Source organism: Rhipicephalus microplus, unplaced genomic scaffold (assembly GCF_043290135.1).
Source record: "Rhipicephalus microplus isolate Deutch F79 unplaced genomic scaffold, USDA_Rmic scaffold_56, whole genome shotgun sequence".
Taxonomy (NCBI): Eukaryota; Metazoa; Arthropoda; class Arachnida; order Ixodida; family Ixodidae; genus Rhipicephalus; species Rhipicephalus microplus.
The window spans coordinates 662,108-680,317 of NW_027464629.1; the positions used below are offsets into that span (position 1 = coordinate 662,108).

Consider the following 18,210-nt stretch of genomic DNA (forward strand, 5'->3'; position numbering starts at 1 on the left):
ATATTGCCGTCATAGCAATTCGCGGGTTCGGGAACCTTTCTCGTCCTGCTTCTTTCCGCTCTGAAGACCGTCGTGCCCACGATGCCGATCAACTGTCGACTGGCCAAGTAACTACACAGCGTCGCTGGCGATCTCCATCTCCTGCGCGTTACCGTGACTTCCCTGAGAGCTACGCAGACGTAACCAGCGGGCGTTCGCCTAGCCGGCACCGGGGAAACTAACTGCTGCGACCTCCGGGGGCAAGGTTGCCAATTGTCCAGACACAAAAAGTTCCCCCTATCATCGCAAGCAGATATGACGACAACCATGACGAATACGACGACGAATACGACGACAAATACGACGACGAATACTAATGTCGGTGAAGTTGTACGTGCTGATCTTGGCGTTTTCATTGACGGACATCATGTTACAGGACTGGTCGACACTGGCGCCGACCTCTCAATCATGCGACAAGATCTCGCCGACCGCCTTAGAAAGGTCAAGACACCGTGGACGGAGCCACACATAAGGAGCGCTGGTGGTCAGCTGATGACTTCCACGGGTAAATTCACCACTCGACTTCGCATTGGGGATTCTAGCTTCTTGGCCACTTTTGTCCTGTTACCAGACTGCTGTAAAGAGCTAATTTGGGGCATGGATTTTCTTCGAGATCATGGCGTTGTAATCAACATCGCTCAACGTATGGTGACGTTTTGCGCACATCCGTATGTCGACAACAGCAGCGACGAACTACGCGGCCGTTTGCGAATAGCCGACGATTTTACGCTCCCACCGAGATCCTGCTGCCTTGTGTCTGTGTGGGGAGGACGACGACGAAGTTACTTAGTGATAGAACGCGTCTGTCACTACTAACTGTTTTTCGTCATATTTTCCACGATTCCTGGGACGCTCCCTGCGTCCCGCCTTGTGGCGATGGCAGCGGCGACTTCTACAGGCCCACGTGGTCAAATGTCAGCGCCCTCAAGCTCTTCTGTGGCTCAAGGCTCATGGTCCATCACCAGCGACGGCTCAAGAGATGCTCCTGCTCTCGTGCACATGGACGAAGAACGAACTGCTGGCCCGTCTGGCTACAGCTCAGCATTTGTAAGCTCCGCAAGGAAACGAGGCTCTTGGAGCAGCTCCAGTGAAGACACGGACATCTACTCAGTCGACGGCGACGACTCATCAGATGGCAGCTTCGTGTCTGTGATGAGCCGCAAGGACAAAAGGAGGCTAATCAAGACGTCATCACCAGCAAGCACGTCAACCGTGAAGGCAAGGAATGAACGCTGGCCGCATACCATTCTCTTCATGCCCGTGGATCCTTCCGCCAGCCTTCGAAAATTGAACAGGCAAGCCATTTCTAATGTTCTTGAGGGAATAGCGCAGAATGAAATCAAAGAGGTCCGGCTGAACACACGTAAGAACGTTTTAGCCGTTGACACAACACATGCAGATACGCTGCAGAAGCTTCGAATGATGACAGAGTTTGGAGATGTCAAAGTACGAGCGGTCGTACCGATGACTGAAACCTGCACTGCAGGTGTCATTTACGACATTGACTTGGCAATCCCAAACACGGATCTACCCATTCTGATAAAACCAGCGTACGAAGGAGTGGTCATTAAGCATATAAGCCGCCTCGGGAACAGCCGCTGCGTTAAGCTAGTCTTTGAGGGCGACTCAATCCCTACGCATGTCAAGGTAGGACATTTCCGGCATGTGGTACGGCATTTTGTCCCAAAGCCGCTTCAGTGCCACAAGTGCTTCAAGATCGGTCATGTCAAGGGCGTCTGTACAAACTCCACCGTATGCCCCCGGTGCGCGGAGGCGCACACGGTAGACACCTGTTGTGCAACAACTTATAGGTGCGGCAATTGTCGAGGTACGCATGAGGCCACGTCTAAGGAATGCCCAAGACTCAAGAAAGAAATGGGTATCCTGAAAGAAATGGTCAGGGATAACTCAACCCATAGAGAAGCTTCACAGAAAATCCGGCGTCGACGTCGCCACCGACGGAAGCGCTCCAGTCATGGTGATATTCATGCACCACTACGGTCTACACCACCATCAACATCTAGTAGAAAGCCAGAGAGTACAAGAAAACCTCCACCGGCGAAGCCTCTCTCCCCTGAAGACTGGCCGGTGCTTGCGAACGCACGGCCTTCCGAGCAGCCCTCCCGCTCTCTGCTCCCAGTGAAAGCCAATGCTGCTGATGACGAGGCTCCAAACGCAGATCGTCAAATTATTCCTATGCTGCGATCCATTGTGAGTGTCATCAGAAGTCTTCTGACAAGCATCGACACGCCAACTGCTAGGAGTGGCCTACAGGTGCTGGACGCGTTGAGTCCGGTCCTTGCAAGCCTCCAGTAAAGCCATGGCCGACAATAACAAGTCGTTCCGTCAGGAGGTCAGAGAAGCGTCCATCTTTCAGTGGAACGCAAGAGGTCTGAGATCTCGCATATCTGATTTTCGCCAGTTTGTTCATCTGCACCGATTTCCCATCATGATTATATGTGAACCGAAATTATCGCACCCAATCAGATTATCCGGCTACGAGTCATTTTTCTCTTCAAGTGACATCGAAAGTAGCAAAGTTGTTGTATTTATTCGCCGGGAGCTTACTTACGTCGTCCAGCCAGTGCAACCTCACGACAGCAATCAGTATGTGTGCTTGTCTGTTAAAAAAGGAAAAGTGACATTCGCACTTCTAGGCGTGTATATATCCCCATCAGGTCATTTCGACGCCAACAAACTAGACGGCATATTAAGGGCACATCCGGGTCCGTGGGTTATCACCGGGGATTTCAATGCGCATCATCCCATCTGGGGAAGCTCAAGGCTTAATTCAACGGGACGACGTCTAGCATCATTGGTATCCAGCCATGGTCTCGTCCTTCTGAATGATGCCAGTCCTACGTTTTTACGAGGCACTACATATAGCAGCTGCCTTGATTTGTCCTTTGTTTCACGCCGATTTGCTACACGGGTAAAGTGGTTTTTGGACATTGAAACACACGGAAGCGACCACATCCCCACTTACCTGAAGATCAAAGGTATTTCGAACACGTACTCCTCTACCACAACACAAAGAATAGATTGGAGTGTGTTCAAGACTCAACTTGAGGATGCTTGTGAAGAAGGCCTGTCCAATGGTCTTCAGCAAGCTATTAAGGAAACTGCACATGCGACTACGCGCACAATAATACGCTCTTCGAAGTACTCTGAATATGACCTCGAGCTGGAGCGACTTCGTGCGATACGCCGTCGTGCCGAAAGACGATACCGACGCACCAATTCCACAGACGATCTACGGACAGCCCGGCGCATCCAAAAGAAGATACAACGGCGCCTTGACAAATTAGACACCCAACGATGGAGGAAATTTTGTGCGTCGCTAGATCCTCATAAACCGCTGTCTCAGATATGGAGAATTGTGCGAGGCCTACGTTCTGTTCCAGAGCAGCGTTTTCCCTTCAAAGCCCTTGCACTTTTTCATCGCCGGCATGAAATTGAGGTAGCAGAAGATTTCTGCGCTATGACCGTGGGCCAGACAGCGTACACAAGCCTCCATACAGTGAATCAAATCCCTCACTCACGGGACCCACGCATGGATCTACCGTTTACATCACAGGAGCTCGATGCGGCGCTCGTCTTATGTAATAAGTCGTCGTCAACTGGCCCTGATGACATCTCATACAAGATGCTGTTCAACCTTGGTAAACGGGCACGAGAAACACTCCTTAACATCTTCAACGATTCCTGGCAAGCTGGCGTCGTTCCGCAAGATTGGCAGATTAGCCGCTTGGTACCGATCCTTAAGCCTGGCAAATCTCCCCTGGACATTGCCTCTTACCGACCGATCGCACTCTCAAGTTGCGTAGGAAAGGTAATGGAGAGAATGATCTTGGCCAGGCTTGAATGGTACCTGGAATACTATGAGATATATCCGAACGCCATGGCTGGTTTTCGCCGTCACCGATGTTCGATCGACAATGTTATAGATCTCGTCACATATGTCCAGCAACAAAAGGCAGGTAAACGACTATCTGCAGCCATGTTCCTTGACGTAAAAGGAGCATACGACAACGTTCTACATGACGCCATCCTCGAAGCCATTGAGTCAGTGGGCCTAGGCGGACAACTGTATTGTTGGACACGCAGCTATTTACAAGGGCGGACCTTGTTTGTGAACACTGCAGATGGTCCAACTTCCCAACACCCAACGCATCGTGGAGTCCCGCAAGGTGGCGTCTTGAGTCCAACCCTCTTCAACCTCGTTCTCATTGGACTTATAGAACGATTACCAAGTGTGGTCAAGCTATCCGTGTACGCTGACGACATCTGCGTCTGGACATCTGGCGTGACAAGGCCTCAGGTACGCGCAAGACTTCAGAAAGCTGTGACGTTGGTATCATTGTACCTCAAGGACCAGGGTCTGAAAATCTCGCCAGCGAAATGTGCATTGATTGCTTTTAGTCGAAAGCCAATGAGACCATACGCTATATCAATCGATGGCCAAGTCATACCGTATGTCAGGACGCACAGATTTCTAGGCGTATTCATTGATAGAGACCTCTGCTGGGGCCCACATGTGGCCCACTTGAAGAAGAGGCTAACAGAAATTGCTAACTTATTCAAGTATCTCGGAGGAAAAACCTGGGGGACTTCAGTACATGCAATGATGCAATTGTACAAGACGCTTTTTCTTGGCTATTTGCGCTACAGTTTGCCTGTGTTGACCAACACCTGTAGAACCAACATTCGGACTCTCGAAAGTATCCAGGCCATGGCTCTGCGAGTTTGTCTGGGGCTACCGCGATGTTCATCATCAGCTGAGACAATCGAGATCGCTAATGACTACCCGCTGAAGACGCATATCATGATGGAAGTGCTCAGAGCACACGTAAGGCATCTTACTCGTGCCCCTGCCCATCATCTAGCTTCACTGCCAGAAGCCCGACCACGTGCCTCATTCTGCCAGACAGTCTTGTCATATCGCACACACATTACTGCGGGATATACAACTCCATCGAGGATTTCAACTCCCCCATGGAGTATGACCTGTGCACATGTTGAACTCACGGTTCCAGGCATAGGGTCAAAAGCCCGGCTCTCGTCTCCAGCGCTAAAGCAGCTTTCCCTTCTCTTGTTATATGAGAAATACAGTGGCCATACTCATCTGTATACTGACGCTTCAACTAAAGTGGATGGGTCTGCAGGGTCGGTGATCTTTCCTGCAACAGCGACAACGGTGAAGTTTCGTTTATCCCACCAGACATCATCGACAGCTGCGGAACTTGCTGCTCTACGTAGCGCAATTGAAGTCATTAAACACCAAGAAGCCAAGAAATGGAGCGTGTTCACGGACTCTAAGGCAGCACTACAGTGTTTGACATTCGCCTTACGCCGGGGACCTCATGAACAACTAGTGCTGGAAATTAGAGAGCTGCTTCACCACCTCTTCGACGAAGGACACAGAATCACGTTTCAGTGGATTCCAAGTCACTGCGGCATATTGGGCAACGAACATGCCGATGCAGCTGCCCGATCAGCACACGAAAATGGTGAAGAAAAATCTATACCATTTTCAAGGACTGATGCTGCAATGACCATCCGAAAAATCGCTAATGCAGAATTAAAATCCCTGTGGAACACCGAGTGCTTACGGCACACGCGACTGCGTAGACTGGACGCGTCTCGTCGACTCCGGCCTCCGTCTGGACTCTCCCGACTCGAGACAACGGTGCTTTGCCGACTATGGCTTGGTGTCGCCTTCACCAAAGCTTTCGCCTACCGAATCGGCATGGAAGACAGTGCTGCTTGCGGTCATTGCGGCAGCGATGAAACTATAGAGCACATTCTCTGTCACTGCCCTCATTACAGCGTTCAAAGACGGCAACTAGCTGCTACGTTAGCTCGCCTTGACGACAGACCTTTGTCTGAACAATCAGTGCTGGAAAGAAGACATGATTTGTGTGCTCACAGAAAATCAATGAAGGCCCTACTGAACTTTTTGCGTGGCAGCGGCCTATTGTATAGACTGTAGCACCCCAGCTCCCCCCCCCCTTTTTTTTCGCGCGCGTCTATTTCCCTCTTCGCTTTCTTTCCAATCTTTCTTCCCCATTCCCCCTTCCCCTAGTGCAGGGTAGCAAACCGGATGCTCCATTATCTGGTTAACCTCCCTGCCTTTCCCTCATTTTATTCTCTCTCTCTCTCTCTAGTGCGTTGCCTTCCTATAAAGATGTGATAGTGGAGCACATAGTCGCTTTTTTTCTCACGCAATGCATTGCCATCGCGAGAGGCATCCTAACGCTTACTGGTGGACAGGCAGAAGTGCTCCTCACAAACTTCAGCAACGAGCGCGTTCAAATCCAGAAGGGTACCGCAATTGCCTACTTCGACGATACAGAGTTTGCCAGGGATTGCTTTGCTTTGCAACCAGACAACGCGACAGTCCCTGCATCGACAAATTTATCGGTGGACATCTGCTTTAGGCTACCGCCATCTGATAGGAAGTGCCTGCTTCAACTTATACACCAATTCGAAGACTGATTTTCTCGTACGTCAAATGTCCAGAGGACATCATTGACCAAGCACCGCATCATTACTAAAGACAACACGCAACCGATTCAGCAGAACCTTTACCGTGTGGCTCCGAAAGAACGCGGGGAGGTTCAGAAGCAAGTACAGAAGATGCTCATGGATGACGTCATATAACCTTCGAAAAGTTCTTGGGAATCCCCCGTGGTTTTGCACAAGAAAAAAGACGGCAGCTTGCGTTTCGGTATTGATTATGGCAAGTTGAACCAGGTCACGAAAAAAGACGTCTATCCACTGCCTCGCATAAACGATTCACTTGATCGGCTGTGTCATGCGCTCTATTTTTGTTCAATGGACCTCCGAAGTGGCTACTGGCAGATAGAAGTCGACGAGAGATACCGTGAAAAAACGGCCTTTGTGACGCCTGATGGCCTATACGAACTTAAGGTGCTTCCTTTTGGGTTGTGCTCGGCGCCAGCCACTTTTCATCGTCTCATGGACACCATACTATCGGGCCTGAAGTGGCAAACATGCTTGGCCTATCTGGCCGATGTTATATTCTCAGCATCATTCGAGGTACATCTCAGCCGTATATTCACCGTACCCCAAGCCATACGCTCGACCGGCCTTAATTTAAAACCGGAAAAATGTCATTTTGGTTTAAACGAACTCAGCTTCCTAGGCCAAGTCGTCAGTCACGAGCGTGTTCGTCCTGACCCGGTCATAATAGACGCCGTAGGGCGATTTCCTGCACCACGTGACGAAAAGGCTGCGAGACGCTTCGTAAGGTTGTGCGCCTACTACCGCGATATATCGAGGACTTTTCGTCTATTGCGGTGCCATTGACATGACTCACATGTGAGGACGTCCCCTTATTTTGGGGTGAACAGACGAAAATGGCATTCAATGAACTACGACAATGCCTGCAAACACCTCCAGTCCTTGCACACTTCGACCAGGACGCCCCTACAGTACTTCACACTGACGCCAGCAATGTAGGTCTAGGTGCCGTTCTGGTGCAGTGGCAAGACGGCTGTGAAAATGTAATAGCCTACGCCAGCAGCTTTCTCTCGCACGGAGGAGAAATACTCGACCACCGAGAAGGAGTGTCTCGCCGTTGTGTGGGCAGTCATAAAATTGCCTCCGTATTTGTACGGCCGCTCCTTCAAGGTTGTTAGTGACCATCAGTCTTTGTGCTGGCTCACCAACCTTAAAGATCCATCTGGTTGTTTGGCGCACTGGAGCCTAAGGCTTCAAGAGTTTCACATAACTGTCGTGTATAAATCTGGGAAGAGGCACAACGACGCCGACTGTCTCTCACGGTCGCTAGTGCAAACTGTCGTTCGTAATGACGAAAACATCGACGTGGCAATCTCGGGAGTAGTCAGCACGGCCACAATTGCACGAGAGCAGCGCAGTGACCCTGAGCTGTTACCACTCATTGAATATCAGTCAGTGGGTTGGCAGCACCCCAGCGATGGCCCGCACTCACATGCAACGCCCGCCTTTTGTGCAGATATTCTGCGCGGCCCTTCTTCAATCCTTCCCCGGTGGCCTGCAGCACGCTGCACATCAGAGCCCGGCCCCCCAGGCTAAGCTACCGCTGCACGCTTTGGACCCATCAGCCGGGATTCAGCGTCTGCATTGTGCCGTGGATACGCTGCCGCCCGCACCGCACGAAAGTCCTTCGTGGTTCCCGCCTGTGCCTCCGTCACTGCTTCCGCCCTTACCCTCATGTTCACGAGGCACGGAAACAGAACTGACGTCACACCGCTACGATAAAAGCTTCACCAAAGGCCGCGCGCTCTTCAGTGGGCTTCGCAGCAGCCCAGCGATGGCCCGCACTCACATGCAACGCCTGCTTTTTGTGCGGGTAAAAAAATTCCTGTTCCCTATTCTCCAAGCGTACCAAATACGCTGCATTGCTAGTGCTGCCGAGCCCAAATTGTTGCTTAGAGGTTGTTTCTAGCTTCGTGCCCTGCGAGTGCTGTTGCTATTATGTGGCGACATCGAGACAAACCCTGGCCCTGCAACTCGGTCCTCTAATACTGAAACCCCTAACGACATTATGTCTGTCCTCAACGATATTCAGTCCGGGCAGGCAGCTATCCTTAATGAAATGAAATCCATACGTTCTACGCTCCTGCAACACGAGCAAACATTTGAAGAAATTACTAAATGATTTTCTAAAATTGAAGACAACTGCTCTGTAATAGCCGCGGTAAAAGAAAAGGTCGACGGCTTACAAACTCTAACTGAGCAAAACTGTGGTGTTATCGCTAGCCTTGTCGCCAGGATGGACGACTCTGAGGACAGACAGCGACGATGCAACCTTGTCTTTTACGGTTTTGAAGATGCCAGTGACGAGACTTGGACACAGTCTGAGAAGCGCGTCATGGATCTATGTCTTGCCAATCTGGAAGTTTCAGTCCAACCTAGAGACATTGAACGCGCTCACCGCATAGGGCGTTTTCAACCAAGTAAAAATAGACCCATCATTGTCCGGTTCTTCCATTTCAAGGATCGAGAACTAGTGCTGTCCTACGCCAAAAAACTGAAAGGCACCAATTACAGCATTAGCGAAGATCTTTCCACCAACACACGCAAGGCCCGTAAGCACCTCATTGAATTTGGTAAAGCATCTCGCAAGGCCTATAAACTTCGGTACAACAAACTAACCATTGATGGCACCACTTACGTTTTCGATCGCTGTTCTGAAAAAGTAATCCCCCTCCGCCCATAGCTACCACCTCCCACCTCAGCGAATCCTAAATTAAACCCTGAACTTTTGTCCATTGTACACACTAACATTAGAAGCCTCTTGCCGAAGCGCCACTCGCTCTTTAATCTTATCTGCACGACAGAACGCAGCTTTGTTCTCTTAACTGAAACGTGGCTAAAGCCTTCAATAAGCGATTCCGAATTAGCACCATGCTTTTCTGGCTTTACTATGTTTCGGCGAGATCGTGATGGTAAGCGTGGTGGTGGCGTCCTGATAGCTGCTCACAGTCGATTAAATTGCTCCCCAGTGGTCATCCCTTCCAGCCTTGAATTACTGTTTGTCTGCTGCAAAAATTCATATTTCCGGTTATCATCGAAGTCTGTCACCGCCCCCCTGACGCACATGCTTCATTTATCGCTAATTTCCACAGTGCTCTTAACTTCCTGAATGCCTCTTATCCTAACATACCGGTTATTTTAATGGGTGACTAACTTCCCAGGAATAATCTGGTCTAACCTCGCGCTCACAATATCTAAACACACTATGGAAAGCGACTTTGTTAACACGTGCCTAACATTTGGTTTATCTCAATTTGTTTCATTCCCAACGCGAGCTACTGAGCACTCTTCAAATATTGTCGACTTCATTTTCGCGTCACGCTCCGACAATCTTGCATCCCTAGTTCCTCTCCCAGAGATTAATGATCACGCTGTGCTTCCCGCTTCGTTTTCTAATCAACTACCAGGCAAAAGCCATTCCAAGAAAACCCTCACACTCTACGATAAGGGTAACTATGCCGCCATTAACAACGAACTATCCATATTTTGTGAATGGTATTTAAACGACTTCTTCCAATGCCCCCTTGAAACTAACTGGTCTTTGTTCAAGTGCAAAATCCATGATTTGATCAATACATTTATACCAACAATTACAAATACGGAACGGGCGTCTTCACCTCGGTTCGACATATCTCTCAAGCGTCTTAACAATAAGAAAAAGCGATTATATCGCTCGGCTGGACTGTCCAACAGCGCGAGCGCTTGGAACAAGTACCGCGGAACGGCAAAGGAATTTTAATCACTCACTGCGAAAGCTAAGCGTTCTTTTTCCTCTTCTACATTACCTAATATTCTACGAAATAACCCTAAACATTTTTGGAGAGCCATTAACCTCAACCCCACTAAAACGTTATCCTTACTTTATGAACACGGCGATCCTATTCCAGAACATGTTACCCCTCAATTACTAAATACTGCCTTCTCTTCCGTATTTACCCCTGAATCTTGCAGCCCACTTCCAGACTCCCCATTTCTTGATCATCCTGTCATGCCAGGCATTACAATCGATTCATACGGTATTGCGAAACTAATTGACGAATTGAAACTCACGTCATCCGCGGGAATGAATGGCATCAATTCCAAAATTCTGAAAAACACTAGGCCTATAACAAGCATTATTCTTTCGCACATATTTCAGCAGTCTATTTCATGCAGAGTGGTGCCGGAAGACTGGAAGCTTGGTAAGATCGTTCCTTTCCCGAAAAAAGGTCTTTCATCTTCACCGAGTATTTATCGCCCCATATCCATCACAAGTGTATGCTCTAAATTAATGGAACACATAAATAATTCCCACATAGTAATTTTTCTACGTTCAGTACATTTCTTTCACCCTAACCAACACGGTTTTCAAAAAGGAGTTTCATGTGACACTCAACTCGCCCTGTTCGTTAACGACCTGAGTTCTAGCCTGGATAACAACATACCTCTAGACGCCATTTTCATTGATTTCGAAAAAGCCTTTGACAAAGTTTCTCATAACAGATTATTTTTAAAGCTTTCACGTCTTAACCTTAATTGTCTTGTTTTTAATTGGATATGTGACTTCTTGACTAACCGTAAGCAGTTCGTTTGTGCTAATAACCATCGCTCCTCCCTATCCGCTGTAACCTCTGGCGTACCTCAAGGCACGGTCCTTGGTCCTCTACTTTTCCTAATCTATATTAACGACCTCCCCAATAACTTAGCGTCTAACATTCGTCTGTTCGCAGACGACTGTGTCATTTATCGTCCTATTCACAATTCTAACGACCCTGTCATCCTACAGTCTGATCTTTGTTTGATTTAATCATGGTGCGAAAAATGACTGATGTCCCTTAACATAAAGAAAACTTGTGTCATTTCCTTCCATCGCCGTCAATCCTATTCCTCCAATAAATACTTCTTATTTGATTCTGAAATAGCAGCAGCTAATTCATGTGAATACCTCGGTATCACTCTAACTTCAAATCTGACCTGGTCATCCCCCATTATGAACATCACTAATGACGCCAACCGCGTGCTTGGCTCTCTCCGAAGAAACTTACGTCTAGCCCCACCCTCTGTTAAACTTTTAACCTATCTAACACTAGTCCGCCCGAAGCTAGAATACGCATGTGCCATCTGGGATCCCCATCAAAAACGCTTGAAACTATCCAAAATCGTGCAGCCAGATTCATTTATTCTGACTATTCCTATCTTAGCAGCGTCACCAAACTAAAATCTCAAGCTAACATGGTTAACTTAGCTTCACGCCGCAAAATTTCAAGACTGTGTTTGTTTCACACATTTTATCATGCATTGCACCTAAACCATGTTATCGTTTCAGCCCATCGTATTTCATGCCGTATCAGCCATTCGAAAGCGGTTTATCCACCCCGTACGCATACCACTGCCCATCACTCTTCATTTTTTGTGCAAACTTCAACAGAATGGAACGATCTTCCTGCTGACATTGTGCACCACTCCAGCATCGCCCATTTCAAAGAAGCCATCGAACAAATCATCTGTTTGTGAACTGTCTACCTCCTGATGTAGCACCCCTTGACTGGGGCCCTTGAAGTATTATAAACAAAATAAATAAATATAAAGAGATAAAGATGCAAGGAAAGGCAGGGATGTTAACCTCCCTGCCTTTCTAATAAATAAATAAATAAATAAATATTTAAAAGGACGACGTAAAGACGTTCCGCGGTTATTTGCTAGAGGAGCTAAAGGACTGCCATCTTTTTGCTTGCTAAACGATGTTCTCTATATGAAAAACTTTTCACCCACCAGTTACCCACACTTGCTCGTGGTGCCTGCCTCTCTTCGAAAAGATATTATGGAAGCGTGCCATGATGAAGTAGCTTCTGATCATCTAGGCTACACCCGAGCATTGTGCCGACTACAATGCAAGTTCTACTGGCCAAAGTTACCTGCTGCTGTCAACCATCACGTGCGAACTTGCACAGACTATCAAAGACGCAAAGCGCGTCCAAGCAAACCAGCCGGTCTTTTAAACCCAGTCAAAGCACCAGAAAAGTCGTTCACCTAGATTGGAATGGTTTCTCTGGGTCCCTTTCCAACTTACACAATAGGGAAAAGATAGATTATTGTGGTCGCTGACTACCTGTCCCGTTATGCGGAGACTGGAGCTATGCAGCGCGGCACAGCAGCAGCAGCCGCTCAGTTCGTCATTGAAAACATCGTCCTTTGGCATGGCGCTCCGACAACAGTGATCACAGGCAGAGGACCTGCCTTCACCGCAGAGCTTTTAGGGTCGGTTCTCAGACTCAGCGGTACAGCTCACCGGGGAACAACTGCATACTATCCGCAGACAAACGGACTGATGGAGCGCCTCAATAGGACCCTCATAAACATGATCAGCATGTACGTTGACACGGAACATAAAAACTGGGACCAGGTATTGCCATACATAACCTTTGCTTATAAGAACTCTCGACAAAAAATCACTGGAATGACACCATTCAGTCTGATCTATGGTCGCGAAGTCACGACAACATTGGACGCCATGTTGCCGCATGAGTGTGACGACATTCATGTAGACGCCGGAGAATTCACTCAGCGCGCCGAAGAAGCCAGACAGCTCACGCGCGTGCGCATCTGTCATCAGCAGCATCAAAATGCACAATGCTACGACACCCGACACAAGTTTATTAGCAACACACCAGGCGACAAAGTGTGGGTCTAAATTTCGATACGTTGACGTGGACTGTCTGAGAAACTGCTAAGACGGTACTTTGGTCCGTAAAGCGTCATGCGACGCTTGAACGACGTGAACCACGAAGTTTTTCCCAACAATGATTGTAGTTCTTAGCGCAAAAAGCATTTACCTGAAGTCGTGCACGTCATGCGTATGAAACGGTATTTATCGAGTTATTTAGCTCCCGGTGACCGTTTTTGTACGACCACTTCATACGCCTGGTAGAGCACCCAAGTTGCGCATCGGGACGATGGTTTTTTCAGAGGGAGGCAAAGTGTCACGACGTCAAAAGAGAGGTCTTGCCGCAGAGATTGAGACACTAGAAGCAGGTCGATATTTTTGATTGATATGTGGGGTTTAACGTCCCAAAACCACAATATGATTATGAGAGACGCTGTAGTGGAGGGCTCCGGGAATTTAGACCACCGGGGGTTCTTTCACGTGCACCCAAATCTGAGCACACGGACCTACAACATTTCCGCCTCCATCGGAAATGCAGCCGCCGCAGCCGGGATTCGAACCCGCGCCCTGCGGGTCAGTAGTCGAGTACCTTAGCCACTAGACCACCGCGGCGGCGCAGGTCGACCTTTTTAATGATGATGATGATGATGATGATGATGACCTCTAATGGACGGCGCTCCCCCACGGAGGGGGATGGGCCACCAACCGGGCGGCAGGATACTTAAATGTAACTAAAATGAAAATGAAGCCAATCTGAAAAAGTAGTTTAGAAATAATACTACCAAAAAAACAAAAATGTTTGCTGAGCAAGCGGTCAAACCATCTCTTGTTTTTGATATACATAACTACTATAGATTATAAACTATAGATCTGAAAAGGTTGGGGTTCACTAGCACGGTAATCTTTTAGTTGCGTTGATGTAACCAAACACAGTGGAGCATACATCCCTCTGGCAGTAACCAAATGAAGTTCCGCCAAGTGATAAAATTACTGGTAGACTTACTTGTATTCCTAGCGTTTGTAATGGGGCTGCTAAAAATGTTTTTCTCTGATAAGAATAACGATGACAGAATAAAACGAAATGTTCAATTGTGTCATTTTGGTTGCACCATATGCATAGCGGTGGCGCCTTGAGCCGAGCTTTGTTAAGGTAATAATTTAGTTGTGGAACTGCACAGTGCAATCTGGTATAAGTGACCTCTAATTGGTGAGATACACGCCACCTATTATTCCAGCAAAAACTCGAATGCTTGAAATCTTTGAATTTATCCAAATTACCCTTTCTCCATTGCAGGCAAGCATTTCGGAACCTTAGCGCTGTCACGTAAGCCGTATCTGGCAAAACTGGGATGGTGGGCCCACCCAGGGATACTGCTGCTAAAGAGTTCGCCATTTCGTTCAAATATAATCCGCGGTGGCCCGGTATCCATAGCAAATGCAGTTTTTTTACGTTTTTCGGTACTAAATGCCGAAACGTATTCATCAGCTCTGCATTTACTGCCACAGAGAGTGCATTACAAACTGATAACGAATCTGTAATGATAAGTGCTAATGATTCGCTTGAGGGCAGTTTGCGTGGGGCAAGAACAATGGCTTATAATTCTGCAATGAATACAGGGGTATAATCTGGGAGTCGAATCGAAAAGGACCAGTCCAAAGAAGGAGAGAAAATGCCAACCCCAGCCTTTTCTTTTGACACAGATGCATCAGTCGCAATGATAGTGCTTATCTCTAAGTGAGGTAGATAATCTGCTAACTGGTCATTTAAATACCTGTGTGCCAATGTTTTTGCGTTATGAGGAAATATATCATCAAACTGTATTCTAAGCATTGACATTATGTTGTGTATTGGACCAATATGTCTAATTTTTACATTTAGTTGTTGTAGTAGTGCTTGTGCAAATACTATTTGCGTGGTGTGTAGTCGCGACCAATTGGTTTCGAAAAATAAAGCCGGTTCTTGAATGAAAGCGTAAAATGAAAGTCTTTGGTGTGAACTGAATATCTTTAAGAATGCTTGCACAATAAGAATTTTAAACCTACTTAGCAGAGAAGGTAGGTGAGCTTCCATATACAACACGTTATTTGCAACAAATTTTGGTAGACCCAGACACAAACGCAACGCTTCTCTTTCCAGCAGTATTAGATGTATCATTTTATAAGCTGCGCTGCCAGAAAATAATACACATCCGAATTCCCTGATGGGCCGCACATAAAGTTTATATATCATTATTAGCACATCTCTTCTTAAACCCGCTTTACGGCTTGCGAGCTTACGTAGCCACCCCATGGCCCGTGTTGCCTTGGAGTACACATCATCAATGTGACTTCTCCAATTTAATGTGTCATTATATATGATGCCCAAATATTTAAGGGAATTCGCCTGCGGAATGAGCTCATTACTGTACATTAACGAGATGTTGATAGGCTGCAGAAAAGAGAATGCATGAAGCACACTTTTCTTTATGTTCAGGGTCATATGAATATTTTTAAGCCATCTTTCTATTATATTGAGATAATTTTGTAAACTCTGGTATAGGGATTGAAGGTCGGTATTACTTGCAAAGAAACCAGTACCATCCGCGTACACATATAACTGAATATCCCTAGTTGATGGAATAGAGCTTAAGAAAATGTTAAACAAAACTGGCGACAGGACAACCCCCTGTGGTACGCCATGCCACGTGTCTGCTTATATCTATTCGACAAGTACTTATCTTTAAAGCAGTAATATTCTCTCCCTCTTAAAAACTCCAACTTCCACGCAGTGATGTAGTTGGGAAAGTGGTGATATTCCATCTCTTTTAATAAAATTGAATGCGCAACTCTATTGTATGCTTTAACCAAATCTAGAGAAACTAAAGCACAGTATTGGCGCCGACGCCAAGCCAGTTGTATTCGGCTCTCTAAATCAACATGCGCACACCATATTGAGCAACCGGATCTAAAACCAATTTGACTGGGGTTTAATATTGCGGTATTATGAATATATATCATCACCCGGGCATTCAAAACACTTTTAATTAGCTTAACCAGATTTGACGTGAGTGATATCGGCATTACATTGTCCAAGGCGAATCCTTTTTCCTGCTTTTTAAGAAGTGGAATCACTTAATTAGAACGCCCAAGCGAGTTCTTCTTTTTCGTCCATTTCGTAGTCCTTCATGGCACATGCACAACTGCCATCGTCTTTCTTGAGCAAGCACGTGACAATATGTTCGCCAGGCTGATGCAGTAGTCCGGGTTCAAGAAGAAACCCAGGTGGCCAGTAGCAACCAGAGTGATCAGGAACTGCGCACCGAGGAGCTAAAATCCGGAAGCCTTCCCAGCCGAATACAAGTGACATCGGTGGGCTGAACAAGCGGCGTTGCAGACAGAGCAGTTTCAACGAGGCAATGACAGAAAAGCCTTCGCTGGGGCCGGTGCCATATCTTGGCTGTAGTTTCTTGAGGACCCTCATGGTCTTGGTTGTGAAATCTGCAGTGACCTGTGGCCACATGTTTCTGCTTCACTGGTTTACCATTTGTACGGAATGCTTGGAAGGTAACTTTTTTCAACTCGAACTCATTAACACATTGCTGAACTGGACTTAGATTGAATGAGTAAGATGTGAGCCTGAGCAAGCTCGAATGAGTCGACGTATGAGTCCACTAGCGTAGAGTTTGATTTTCACATTGTGATTTTAAAGTTCTTTACCACCAATATCTCACACAATCTGTGCTCTATGATACTGCTTGTGATATTGTACCTTCAAAGAAAAGTTGCACATGGTTGCAATGCAGTAAGAACACTTTTCAGGAATTATGTGATTCACATGAGATATTTTATCATGAACGTCTCATGGAAGATTCTGTGGAGGAGGCCATTGCAGCCTTCCCCTAAATCACACTTTTGATCAGTACACCTTTATATTGCGTAGGAACGCTAGCCTATAGGTATGTGTGTGATCAAGCTTGAATATAACAGTGACACAATATAAGGCTGATAGTAATGCTGATAGGTGGGTAGATAAGATTATAGGTGGGCGATAAAAACTGGAGCTCACTCGCGTTCAGACTCGCCAATACTTTTCTCTACTAGACGCGCTCGAAGTCCAAGTGACAAAAATTTTTCTAAGACAGACTCACTCACTTTTAAACTCACCTGGTTCTTACTCACTTAAACTCAGTCAGGCTCAGACTAACGAATCGATCTGAGCCTGAGGGAGTTCGTTCAGGCTACTCAGGAGTGAGTTTGCCAACCTACGCAGAAGGCTACAAATAATTCTTAGTCATCATACTTTTAAAACAACCAAGAAATTGTGCAATAAATGAAGGATTACCAATTGATATATCAACGGCAATGACTACCAAAAAGCCATAGGCTTCCTTTACAGATACACATAACTTTATTTATTATTCTTGCTGTTAATTTTTGTAGGGGCCAACTTAGATGTAAACTTTCTGCATATTTTGTACATACAAATAAGCTCTCCAAATTTACTTACAAATGTAAAAATAACTGTACTCACACTGGACAAAGGCCTGAAGTATAATTAAACACGTAGTATGATTCGTTCAAAAACACCTTTCTATAGTATGGACAGGCTTTGTTACGCTCCGCATTCAATGTGAATATATATATCTTGAAAGATGTATTGAGGAACTGAAAAAAAACGGCATGTAATGCTATCACTCCGATAGGTGGTCGCTTCGCACATCAAACGTCAGGTAAGCAGTTTTGCCCAATTCTTCACGTCCAGGTTTCTTGTGTGCAATAGAACTAGTATGGCCAGAAGAATCATGATTGTCCGTACTTCTGAGTTCCAGAGGCAATTGGGTGTCCTATGTTTGATTTCAGCTACAATATGACAAAAATTGCAACAATTTCTTTAGGGTTAGTGCAAAACTAAAAAAAATTGTACTTTGATATTCTTGACTGCGCTCAAGCCACAATCCTTTGTTGTAACTTGCCTTCCGAAGCTTTTAGTAGCGGCATCATTC

General features: G+C 46.6%; 1 protein-coding gene across 1 annotated transcript in view; it reads right to left on the reverse strand.

The window, feature by feature from the left end:
• The window catches only part of LOC142788368 (uncharacterized), a 189,198-nt gene that overhangs the window by 155,834 nt on the left and 15,154 nt on the right, over positions 1 to 18,210 (reverse strand). Inside the window, exon 2 of the mRNA XM_075884932.1 lies at positions 17,739 to 17,872. Coding sequence (XP_075741047.1) covers positions 17,739 to 17,872 — 134 coding nt within the window. The remainder of the gene's footprint in view (positions 1 to 17,738; positions 17,873 to 18,210) is intronic.